Here is a 13,199-nt window from a genome sequence, read left to right on the forward strand (position 1 = left end):
ACCGAATTCAAGATATACCCCTGCAGATTTATTATGCCGAGAAAACCTTCTTTTAACACTGCCTAAAAAATCACCTATATTATTTTTGTATTTCTGAAATCTCCGATATAAATAAAAATTGTTTTAAAATGTTGAACTGCATTTCTATTAACTTAATATACAAATTGTTTGTACGCTACTAAAAATATAATATATAATTGGATTTGATTAAATTCTCTGTTTATTATAATTTCAGCACTACGAATTCACAACCAACTTTGTTTTGCTTTTATAAAACAGATATATACAAGTCAATAAGTCGTTCCCTTCCTTCGGTTTCGAATATGTTTTTAAAATATTTTCATTTACTTATATTATTGTAAAATCAAATACCTCTTTTATATGAAAAGCTTTTCTATATATGCTGAGTATTTTAGATGGAATTAAGCTAAACTTTTTAAATGAGGAGATCTGGATATCTCCAAGGATACTAAAAAGTACCTCTTTTTGAGGAGCTCTTTTATGTACATTGGGTTTTTTTTAGATTTTAAGGATTTTTGAGCTGGAGAGCTCCTAATATTCTGCAAGGATACTTAAAACACCCTCGGCCAAGCGCAAAGTCATGCAGTATTTTGTGGCAGTGCAAGCGAATTTCACTGTTTAGTAGAGTTTAGTTTTAGTTTTTGGCGCACCTCGCGGGGTCGCTTTGTATGAACTGGGCGCCCTCGGTGAGTGCCAGTGGATTGGTGGTGGCATTCAGCCGTGGGGCAGTGATGTCCAGCTTGCGTCTCAGTGTGCTGTTGTTCGTGTTGCTCTTGTCATTGTGCTTGTTCTTGTTAGGTGACTTGGTGTTATTGTTATTGGTGCAGGAGGATGAGGAGGAGGAGGAGGCGGAGTGGGTGAGTGTGGACAGTGGGAGAACACTCGTTGTCCGAGTGGATCCCTTCCGCCGCACCTCGAAGGTGCTCTGGCTCTTCGGCACAGAGGGCGGCTGAATGTGAACCTGATGCACTGCATCCGGATTGGACTTGTGGCGCGGCAGGGTGGCGTGTATATTAGTAATGGTGGCCGTGTTAGTTACAACACCGTCAGACTGGTGATTAGTGCTAGTTGGTGGTGGTGGAGGTGGTGCAGAGCGTGCGGGAGTCTGTTTACAGGCTAGAGTGGAGATGCTGCAGCTGTCGGAGCTGCTGTCCCCTTTCGAGCCGGTGCTGAAGGAGGAGGTCGATACATACATATGGTCCGCCAGCTTTCCGCGCGCAAATAATCCGTTCTTGTAGCAATAAAACAATGCGTAGAAGGTGGCCACCATGGGGAGCACGAAGAAGAACAGCACATACAGGAACTTCTTGAGGCCCAGAGATCCTGGAAAATAAAACAAAAGTAGTCAATAGGTTGGCTCAGAATAAATGTAAGCCAGGTGTAAAATACCATTTGGATCTGTGGCTGGTCCACTGTCCGGAGAGCCTCCGGATCCGTCCCTCGAGCACGACTCGCCGCCAAAGCCCACATCGCAGTGGCAGTGGCCTCGACTATTGCAGATACCATTGCCATTGCAATCCTCCGGGCACGGAGTACCCATGCCCTTCTGCCGCACCGCCGAAACTGGCAGGCATCGCTGATCCACGCACATCTTGTCCTCGCCGCACTTGGCCCCGTTGGGCGTCAGGCCGGGATCAGTGGTCTGCAGGCCCAGATCCACCAAGGCGGTGCGACAGGCCACGATCTTGCGCTCGTGACTGATGTAGGAGTGCGACAGTACAGCTGCCGACTCCATGCCAAATTCGAGTCGTTCGTTCAAGTGGATGCAGTACAGCATTCCACACTTTACATGCTGCTGCTCGCATCGCAAGAAGGTGCTGTTCAGGCGATTGTAGCCGCAGTTCCCGTACCGGGTGCCCTCCATGTTTTTGCTGTAGCAGTGCTCTGAGTTATCGCCCGTGGGTCCCCACAGAATCCGGCACTGCTTGGAATGCGAGCGACAGGAGCCGTGGAAACAGTAGGCCTGACCGCCATCACAGGGCTCCGTGTCCCGCCGGAAGACATCGGCGGGGCAGTACTCGGACTCCCCCGTGCAGTACTCCGGCAAATCGCACTCGTTTTCCGCCTCTCGACAGGCACTGCCCGCCAGTTTGGGACGACAGGTGGTCAGGTCGCAGCACTCGCCGGTGGCACAGGAGGCATTCGCGTGCAGCATGCAGGTCTGGGCATTGCAGCAGGCATTCTCACAGTGCTCCGGCAATCCGCAGTCGCACTGCTCCCCCGGCTCTAGGAAACCATTGCCACAGGTGGGCGATTCGAAGAGCTTTTCTGGCTTGTTCCTCAGGCAGTAGTTCATGCCGCGCGAGAAGGCTATCGTGAGCTGATCGATGCTGCAGCTGCTCCAGTTCACCGGGATAAAGGAGGTACTCGAGGCGGCCATCACGCACTTCTCATCCTTGCAATGGCACTCGGGCGTATCGTGCTCCATGCCAAAGTTGTGGCCCATCTCGTGGGCCATGGTGGTGGCCACCACCGCCGTGTTGGGGCTGTGCTGCATGCTCACTCCCCCGGAGTACTCATATGTGCAGATTGGACCCTTCAGCGCCTTGCCCACAACGCCGCCCTCGAAGACCTCCTTGGTCAGCAGCTGGGCATTGTCGTTGGGGTGGTCCACCACCAGTTTGTTCTTCCGGTAGTTCAGAAAGTTGCGCAGCGTCACGTCGCCGTCCTTGGAGAACTCGATCTCGTTGGCCTCATTCCAGATCACGACGCCCACCAGAGCCACATATATGTTCAGGGGCACATAGAGCTAAAAGTGTGTGGAAAATTATAGATTAGTTAAAGTATATGAAAAGAATCAATTAAAAAATCGAAAAACACAGTTAAAATTTAGAAAAATATTCAAATCAGTCTTTAACTTACAGCATTGATAATGTTGGCCAGGTTTTTGCAGTGCTGGTGCACCTTCTTAGCACTCTCCTGGAACGCCTTGTACACCTTGTTGTCTACGACGATGACCAGCTCCACGTAGCTGGAATACTTGTTGGCGTTGTACGGACCCCGGATCAATTGACTGCTATCGTCCGTCTGACGCCTCTTCCGGAGCAGGGTTCTCTGGAATTCCCCGCCATCAAGGCGGAGTGGCAGTGAGGGAATCCCTCCTCCTCCGAGTCCATTATCCTCCTCAGCCTTTTCGTGGTCGTGGTTGTGGTCGTCCCTGTGGCTATCGTAGCCACAGGTGGCGTTCGTTGGATGCATGTCCGCCTGTCTGCGTAGAACAAATCAAAGGTAATTTGATATTTCCGTGGCCCACAAAACAAATTAATAACGGAAGTGGCGGTGGCGCATAAACATAATGAATGAATAGGTCGGCTATGGTTACGAATTCCGTTCTGGTCAGGGATCTCTGGCAAATATACCCGAACCGGCAAATATTTGTGCCCCACAAATAGGTAAATATTTGGCCGACAAACCCCCTAACCAACCGGCCCCCGATACTCCAAAAAATATATTTCTCTTTACTGCCCTAACATTTATGACAAGTGAGTAAACATTATTTCGCCTGGGTCGAAAGAGCGCCAGAAACTCCCGATTAGATAAGCGCCGTTTAGAAAGCAGAATTATGCCCTGATCGGTAATACCCATTCGGTATCTTGAATTGGGAAAGAGGCACCATTAACTTTGATTACGTGGTTATACCATTTATTATATTTGTTTTGTTGGGATGACTTACTATATTTATTTTGAAGTTTATGATGGTACTTCTTTTAAAATGTAAAATATGTTTTTTTTTTTCAAGATAATAACTGACCGCCTAATAAGATATAATTTCTTAGTTCTATAAATATGTTATAATCATCTAACTTATTGAGAAAAACTTCCAATTTACCTGAACAGATAATGGTCATCCCGAAGTCTTCCCTTACCATCGACATGGGGATGAATAAAGTACGTTTGGCTGCCATCGAAAACGATGCCATCCAGAGCACCACCACAGGTGGAGAGGGCTACCACGGAATCAGGTTGACCACGAATGTGTCCCTGAGATGGGTAAAAAATGTCATGGGAAATTAGTACAAAGCTCCGAAGAACTTCAAACTAACAGAAAACTGCTTAACCAATTTTAATACATTTGAAGAAATTTAAGAAATGTATAAAAAAATTATTAAATCGGAACAAAACTTTAGGTTTTGACTTTTGTATAAAATTAATAATAATAATATTTCTAAAAAGTTTACATAATTGTTTTCATAATGCAACATTTTGTTAAGAATGGTAAGCCTGTTTTCTGTTTACTTATTTTTTAAAGAGGTACAAGTCTCTCTCACCTGATAGTGGCATAAATCAACCTCAGTCTTGGTGAAGTTGCGAACCACATGGCCGGGAGTGGCTCCTCGGCTGGCATTCTGGTATCGCAGGAAGTGGGAGTCCGGCAGCAGGCGATCGTTGCGCTGCAGGTCGATGGTGACTCGTTTGCCCTCGTGGGTGTACCTCAGGCTGATGTGAGGCGTGTGAAGGCCGTCCTGGAAGTCGGTGGAATAGCAGGGAGATAACGTTAACAAGATTAAGCCATTTGGTTGGTCATCCCCTTTTATTTATTTAATTTTTGCATGCAAATTGTGGGCGTGACAATGTGCCGAGGTGCGAATGTGTAATGTCCTGTTGGCCACAGGGGTTAAGTGAAAAAATCCACCCCACATTTTTCGGGGTGACTGCTTGTTGGAACTAATTAAAACGGGTTTGGCTTTTTGCCAGCGCACTCTGCAAACTCCAAACATTTTTTGGCCCACAGGCATTACAAGAATTTTCCGCTAATTTTTACCTCACCGGTAGACTTTATTTTCGGCTTCATTTTAATTTTATATAAGTCATTTTCATTTTATCATGTTTGTCTACACAACAAACACTCACAAAGGTTAAACAAAGAGCTGGCAAAAAGTTTTCAGTTTCATAGTTTACAAAACTGTTGTAAATAAATATAATATTAAAAGTTTTAGGAAGTTTTTAGGCTTCCCTGCAGCTAAGGTATAACTATAAAAACTCTTGTAATTATCTTCAGAATAACTGCAGAGTGGCTGATTGTTACTAGGAATTCTAGCTAGTAAAACAGAAGGTTACAAATTTTAAAAAGCAGCCAAAATGATGTAAGATGTTCTCATGAAATGCACACTTTAAATGACAGACCTTAGAAAATAGTGAATAATAATTGAATGCCACATAATGATATAATGTCCCATCTAGGGCATAATTTTCCCCCTAATTGCCCCAAGACTTGGCTGCGTCCTTGGCTACTTACGGTGGCATCCAGGGTGGTGAGCAGGCTGCGCTTTGTGCGTCCATGTTCCACCTGCGGTCGTATCACAGAGTGAGTTGAGAACTCGTCGAGGACGGTTGCAAAGTCGGCGGTGTGTGCTGCAACGGAGGGGGGGAAGGGGGAAAAACATTCATTAGGCTGATGTAAATGCTGTTAATTACAAACTACTTGGGCCGCACCCATTTTGTACCCCCGCCAAGGTGAACACAAAGTCTTTTCTGCTCCGGAGTGCGGTGTGTCTAATAGGCTTAAAGTCGACGCCGCCAGCCATCTGAAGCTCTGACAACTTGAGCCCGAAATTAAGGCGAAGCGAACGCTCTGCTCTGATAATCATTTAACATGTTGGCGGGCATGTTGAGATACCCTGATAAGACGCAGAGCATCAGTCATCTCGCTCTGGGGCAGTCTTTTGCAGGCCAGGGGCAGGGCTAAATTTAGCAGGTTCATAAATAATATTATATAGATACGGGGCAGACTTTTGGACAAGCACAGAACACGTCTAATTAATGCGAATCCGCCCAGACAGCGCAGATGGCTGACAACCCTGGCATGTATCTCACAGATACAGATACCGATGCGCCTGGCACTTGCATGCAGGGCGAACGACAGTCGCGGTCGGTAGTATAGTTCTGTGTCCAAGTTCATTTGAAAAATAAATATGGTTATCTTACATCTTTTCTGATAATTAATTTTTAACTATAATTAAAATTTTGCAATTGGTGTATTAGAATAAATATTATTTCTGTCAATTACTTTTTATTAGAAAACTTTTTTTTAAGTTGGAAACCAACATATATTTTACATTTTTTTTTGAAAAAAAATCGGTTATTGTGAATAATTGTTCTTCAAGCTCGGACATTTTAATTTTCTTCTTCGTTCTCAATAACTCTATATAAGAAAAAGTTTCGATTCCCGGTCCTACAATCTTAACCGCAATGTTGCATGTTGCACAAGTGAAAAAGTGGACACGCAGACCCCAAAAGCGAAAATCACTCGAGTCCTGGGGCCAACACGAGCAAACAATAAACCACGAAGACCAAGTTACCCCAGTTCTTTCTCCCCCAAAACAACTCTTCAATTTTTGCTGCTGCTGCCAAGTCACTTCTCCCTTTTTTCATGCTCAAAAGCCAACCTCCAGCGCCAAATGTCACACGCGTCAGAGGTTTTTGTTTTACACGACGCAGCGCGTCACAGAATGCTGAAAGTACTTGCGGAAAAAACGAGATTTTGTTGTATTTATTTTTACCACGCTCGGCGTTTAACGCAAAATCATGAAGAGCCCGCCAAGTTGTTCAAAATGTGATGCACATAAAAATATGTTTTTATACTCTTTATTTATGCTCAGCTTTCTTGTAAGAAAAATGTTTCTTTTTGCAAAAAATCTCTTGGGGGTCAAAGCAATTTAATGAGTTCATGTCTGTTATTAGTTCACATAAGTAACATTTTAAAAAGGAGAAAATTAGCTGGTGCCAGGTATTATTTTACAAATGTAAATCCTAAAATATTTTGGTGTTAACCCATTTATTATGTGTCTAACGAATTGAGATTATAAATAACATATTGATAAGGGGGAACACAAAAAGGGGAGAAAGCTTCTGAAAAAGCCTAAAATTCATAGACATTAAGGGTCACTCTGCTATATATAGGTGATTGATGGATCACACGCTGTAGAAAGCGTATAAAGGTGGGTTGTTTTTTTTAGCCTACATTGTTTAGGTATAATTTTAAATTTGGCATTCATTAGAAGAACAAAAACGTGTAAACAATTCGTGATTTTTGCTCATTTATATCAAATAAACTTGTTTATTTAGATGTTTTTCGTGCAAAACGGAAAACCGAATTGAATTCCTGGCAATGCTGAGTGTGGGGAATTGGATTTCCAAGGGCTGTGACCGGTAATGGGATGGGAAGTGCGACTACTTAATGGGTGAGACATCATAAAACAGAACTAATGACTGGCAGACTAATGAAAATTCCCTTTGACCCAAATGTATGCCCTTCCCCAGGCATCTGCTGGATACATCACCATATGGAGATAGGGGAGCTCAGGCGGCATTTGGTATTTCTGGCTTATTGTTTACGGAAAACAATTAACCCAAAGTAAACTTGAGTGATTGATTGGCTCAAATGACGGGCCAGGCCCCCCCTATACGCATCAGTAAGTTTTTCAGCTCATGTGAGTTAACTGCTTTTCTTATTTTCTTTTTCGAGGCAAGCGAAAGAAAGTTCTTCAAACTGTAAAAGTGTCTACAAGTGGGTGTCGAATTGCTCAGCTGATAAGCAGCTGCAGAAAATGCGATAAGGATGCGCCAGCATGCATGTCTGTTGGCAATCCGAGAATCCAGGACACCAGATTGTTGGACAACTGGCGCCAGGAGGCGCCTCAAGGACTATTGTCGTCCTGGAACACTCCGTCGAGTGGAAACTCATTAAAACTAGAACACAACAGAAGCACCCACGCACAGATAGCTCTCGGCGAGGGGATAATTTCACATACTATGCACTGGGGGAAATGTAATGATTATATCGATAATTAAAATATCTAAAATATATTTTAAAAATATTAAGATGACAATAATTATAAATTATTTCATATTAACAACAATATCGATTGTATCGGTATTGAAAATAAGAGAAATTAATACCAGAATTCATGGACTATAAATAAAAATTACCTTTATTGGACTATAAATAAAAATTACCTTTATTTCATAAAAAAATAATCATAAAATAAGATTACATTACAAAATTTAATTTAATATTATTTTAAAAATGCCTTATTCCTTAATTTCTTGACTTTTCTATTTCTATAATTTTAATAAGTTTTAGAATAGAACCTTTTCTTTCAGTGCCACTCTCAACAACTGTGAAATTATCGCTCGCTAAAACCAAGTCAAGCCGGGGACTTGAGCCGCAGGCAAACATATGGCATAAGGGTTTCTAACCGAGGGCGAACCAGGCCGTTCTTCCGTCAATCATCGCACGGGTCATGGATCGAGTGATGATGGATTTCGCTGCTAAAATAAGGAACAAATTACAACCCGATGCCGCTTCATTTTCCCTCATTTTTGACGAACTGATGTCGTCGCGCACTTTGATGTACCAAACATGCCGATGGATGGATGTGGATGTGGCTGATGAGCTCGGATGCGAGGTAAGGATGTTTTGGGCTGTCTGCCATAAACAATGTTTGTTTGGACTGGTTTGTTTGATTCTTCCTCCAGGGGGTAAAAGAGGGAAGACTCGGCAAAGCCCGCAGGGTTAAAACTGATTTCGGTTGCGGCTCACACATTTAATTTTATATCTTCTGTGCATTTGTCACTTGTCTACCCCCAAGGGGTAAAAAATAGAGGGAGGGGTTAATAAATAAATGCCTCTCCGTCCTGTCACCCTCGGATCTTTCCCAGTTCCATATAACAATCAACGGAGGCCAAACAAAAATTGTATTAATAACTGCTGGCGTGCCATAAAAATATGAAATGCATCCAATGGATAAAGCATTTAGTTTTTACAATGTGAAGTTCAACATTGAATTTCGGTTTGAATGGGGAAAGAAAACCATTTCCATAGCTCAAGCCATTTGAATGATGAAAAATGTGAAACCTTCTCGAGTGCTCGTTGGGCCATTGCATTCTTCAATTATGGCCCGGGGCATTTAAATATTTTAAATTATGACTGCCGGGGGCGCGAGCAGCGAAGATATGCCAAACTCAATTTGGGCAAAGTTCCTTAGGATGCCATCGTAAAACTTCCAACACTTTAACAGGGGGCCCCCAAAAAAAAATTGAGAGAGAAATATTAATAGAATCTCGATGCCATAAACAGATTAGTGCAGCCAAGGGCGTGGCCCAAGGGGGCGGGGATTTCCACTTTGGTGAAGGAAAAGCCATTTCCACCAATACCGAAAACCAAAACCAAAATCGAATCGAACCGAATCGAATGTGTGTGCCTAATTGATAAACAAGGCGAGGAGACGATGACGTCGGTTGGGGATATTCGGATTCGAACTCGGATTCCGATTTTGGGGACTTGGCTTCGACTTTGGGCTCTGAAACTGCTGCCGAATACAAATGGAAAATGCATACGTACGTTTTCCCCACTTCCCCTTCCAAAAAAAATGCATTTACTCCCTCGGCTCGAGTATAATTGAATAATAAAAAATGTTCAATTGTTTTTTGGTGCGCAAACGAAATAAAATGTTGGAGAAATTCAAAACAAACTCCCCGACAACAAAAGCAAACTCAATTGCAGGCAAGACGATACCACGCACACACTCATCACAATTTAATTAAATTGTTTGGGCCTTTAGAAGAGGGGTTCCAAATCGAAAACATGCTAACTCTTCTAGCATTAATGGAAGCGCATTTAAAGAAAAATTTTAAAAGGGAAATTAAAATTATTCATATGGATTTCATTGACATGTTTATGGGCTTGGGAACAATAAAGCATAGCTTTTATGTATATGTTTGATGGATAAATCAATGAAGAAATGTTTTGAATGACATGAGACATGAGAATAGAATTAAATATGAAATTTTGAATTAAAAAATAGCATAATACCCCTTATAAACTATTTTGTTTTCATTCCCCCAAACAAGCCATAGATTATATCTTTTGCCAACAATCTTAACGAGACAATTTAGCCATCAGCCACCTACTGAGCAGCACTTTATGAATACAAATCAGCGTTTATCCACCCAACATCTACCAAATGGCCCAAATCCGAAAGTAAATCTATCTACTCCTCTCCGAACAGTAGCCCGCAAAAACGCCTTTCACCTCGATTTTCAACCGACAAAAGGCCGCCAATTCTGTGCCCAGTCAACAAATGCAACAAGCCACGCAATCCGAAAGCCCGACACGAACGCCGAGTGAATCTGGGTTAAGCGCAAACGGCGCATGCGCAGCACCGAAAACCCCCGGGAGATGGGCTTCGATGATTCAAGGTTCTTCATGCACATATGTACATCTCTGAAGTAATATATGTATTGAAATGAGCTTGGAATATGGAAAGACAAAAAGAGTCTGCCATTTTGTTATGCTTTGTACCATTTCAATTGGCTTAAGTATTCTTGACATTCTTCTGAAAACCAAACTTTTTCATTCTAAGAGTTTTATGCTCTTTACCACTTTGTATCAATTGCTTGAATTTTCTTCTTGGTAATCTTCTGATAACTTATTGCAAAACTTTTGCACGTTTCTCACGTCTCACCTGATGGATTTCAGTGCAACTGAGAATACCAGCGAGACAGAAGCGAGATAGCCAACTTCCTTTTCATATTTTGTATTCAAATACATTAGAAGAACAAAGTCATACTTTGCAAATTAAATATGGTTAAAACTTCGGATTGTATAAAAGTCTGGTCACACTATGGTAAGATTTCTTTGCACTGAAATCAGTGTGACCATAACTTGGGCATAGAAAAATTTGAGAATAAATTGAAAAACTATTTTTTTGATATTACTTTAATTTTTGGTACATATAAGTTAAATATATATTTTTTACACTTTTTTCGAATAATAAAAATATAAATTAAAATGCAGAGTTTCTTCAGCTATTGATTTGCATAATATAAATTATTCCCTTTAATCTTTTTTTCCAGACTGACTTTTGCATTGATTTTCTTCGACATTATAATTTATTGGCTGACTTGCCATTTTTCTTGCTTCCCATGAATCCTGTCAAAGTTCAATCCCGACCTTAGGCTGTGCGGCTTTGGCCTGCAGCTCGCTCCTGCGCCTGGGGCATGCACATGAGGGCACCTTCTGAATTATTTATAAGCTGCCCTCGCTTCAGACACCATATCCACATCCACATCCCCATCCCCATATACACTTAAAACTACTTGAGTATAAATAAAACTTTGGCCTGTGCACGGAGCAGGATGAAATGAAAACAAGCAACTGCAGACACGACCGGGGAAACGGAATCAGAAATCAAATTGTAACTCGAGTGCGCGAGCCTCATGAAAAGGACAATGGAGGTAAATGCGATGGGGGCAGGCCACAAAAGCCGCTTTGTTCGAGTTGGTTTTACTTTTTATTCCACATCCCATTGCCGGGCTTTTCACTCCGGGGCGTGAAAGCACTTGAGCGACTGACAATCGTCGGCGAAGTGGGCTTGGCCCGGCCTACGGTTGAGCATGCACTCAGCCAAATGAAGTAGAAGGATTCTCGATCCCAGCATCTCATCCGCTGTCGGATTTGGAAAAACAAAAAATAATAAGAAAGGCGCCAGACAGGTAGAGAGCCCCATCCGATCAAATTAAACAAAGGTGGGGCAGCTCTTCTTTTCCAATCATCCCCATGACTTTCAGTTTCGGTTTATTCCTCGATTCTGTGTGGTCCAGTTGAAAACCGATCACCTGTCAGTCCCGAAAAGAGATCTTAACTTCATTATGCTGGCTTAGGAACCCTTTTCCTTCATTAGAAAGCCATAAAGTGGACTCTAAACTGCCATAAAATGCCAAGACATCTAAATAGGTAAAGGAAATCTAAAGATCCCCTGAGGAACTCTAAGGAAATGCTCGATCTTTTTCTGATTCCACTTTCTATAAATAGTATGTGGGGGCCCCAGCTCCCCATGTCTGCTTTATTTTTGTTGCACTTTCGCTTCAGTTTGTTTCTTTTTCAATTTTTCTGTTGGTTTTTTAGTTCCCCTCCTTTGGCGGAAATTAATTGCCTACAGGATTTGGCTGGTGTTGTGCATAAATTATACTCTCAGGCGGCGGTAATTTATATAAATCAATACCTCGGTACTTGTTGACAGGCTGGAGGATTCGTAGAAGACGCCAGCCAAGCAGCCGTGACCTTATTTTTATGTGCGCCACTGTGTCGCTGCACATTCTGTCTTTGTTGTCTGCAGACTTTAGATTAATTGGACTTAAAATTGCCTATTAATAATTATTATAAATGTATACTTATAGAAAGGTTTCAATTGGAGAAACGTGCTCATTTGTAGTATTTTATATGTATGAAAAAATAATTAGTTGTTTACGTGTGTGAATGTGTACTCGCATGTTTATAATTAAAAGTACACATTTATTTTATCTGCGAGTTTGTGGGCTATTTTCATTCAGTTATTTCTGAATCGATTGATGTTTTCTAAGGGTTTCTCATGTATTGTGCTGTTCATTGAGCCTTCCATCAAATTGGCTGGCCTGTCAATCCATATCAAGCCAATTATTTCCGCACATCACTGGACTAAATCCTCCTCTACCTAAGGCCGCCTGCCAAGCGAAAAACTCCCTAGGTGCAAAACTCAGAAACAAAAGATAAATATACTGTATTCAAGGCAATCATCTGCATTGTGCAAATGCAAGGAGGCATCTCGATTTGGCTAGAGATCATACATAAGTCTCTGCCGCACCTGCCATCTGCTTCTCTCTATTATCCAGGCTCCAGACAATAGCCTCACGGGGGGTTTCCAATCGCCTTTGGCCAGGTCAAAACTGACCATGGAATCTGTGCAAAATCTAATAGAACAAAGCAATGATTTCGAGTGCAAAACAGCAGGCGGCGGTGGAACTTCTCATGCAAGGCACTTCAATGACAAGGACCTCCATTATTTGATGCCACCCGTTTTTCTTTGGGTCTTTGGCGAGGAACTGCAGCTGCGCTGAAGGTCAAGGGCCTGGGCAATTAACACCCTGAGCGCTGGCGGGTGGCATTTAGCACACACAAACGCAAAACGCACAGGCGGCATTTTTCACAATTCCCGAGATTTGGCAAGTGTTTGCGAAGGTGACGGACCGGACCACCCACGGCTAGAATGCCTTTCTTGACTGCCCAGTATGCCACCTGCTTCTACCGAAGATGATCTACGGAATAGCCCACATCGCAAGTGACAAGTTAACGAGATACACTGGGAGAAAATATTTTTAAAAATATTTAATTCTCTTAAAATTAATAATCAATCATAATG

At 42.4% G+C, this 13,199-nt stretch overlaps 1 protein-coding gene across 1 annotated transcript in view; it reads right to left on the bottom strand.

Moving 5' to 3' along the window:
• LOC108024651 (disintegrin and metalloproteinase domain-containing protein 12) overlaps positions 1 to 13,199 on the bottom strand; it is a 33,864-nt gene that overhangs the window by 2,912 nt on the left and 17,753 nt on the right. The window contains exons 2-7 of the mRNA XM_017094711.3: positions 5,258 to 5,373; positions 4,290 to 4,484; positions 3,851 to 4,002; positions 2,884 to 3,229; positions 1,411 to 2,770; positions 1,215 to 1,344 (exon numbers count right to left, since the gene is read on the bottom strand). Coding sequence (XP_016950200.2) covers positions 1,215 to 1,344; positions 1,411 to 2,770; positions 2,884 to 3,229; positions 3,851 to 4,002; positions 4,290 to 4,484; positions 5,258 to 5,373 — 2,299 coding nt within the window. The remainder of the gene's footprint in view (positions 1 to 1,214; positions 1,345 to 1,410; positions 2,771 to 2,883; positions 3,230 to 3,850; positions 4,003 to 4,289; positions 4,485 to 5,257; positions 5,374 to 13,199) is intronic.

This window comes from Drosophila biarmipes, chromosome 3R (genome assembly GCF_025231255.1).
Source record: "Drosophila biarmipes strain raj3 chromosome 3R, RU_DBia_V1.1, whole genome shotgun sequence".
Taxonomy (NCBI): domain Eukaryota; kingdom Metazoa; phylum Arthropoda; class Insecta; order Diptera; family Drosophilidae; genus Drosophila; species Drosophila biarmipes.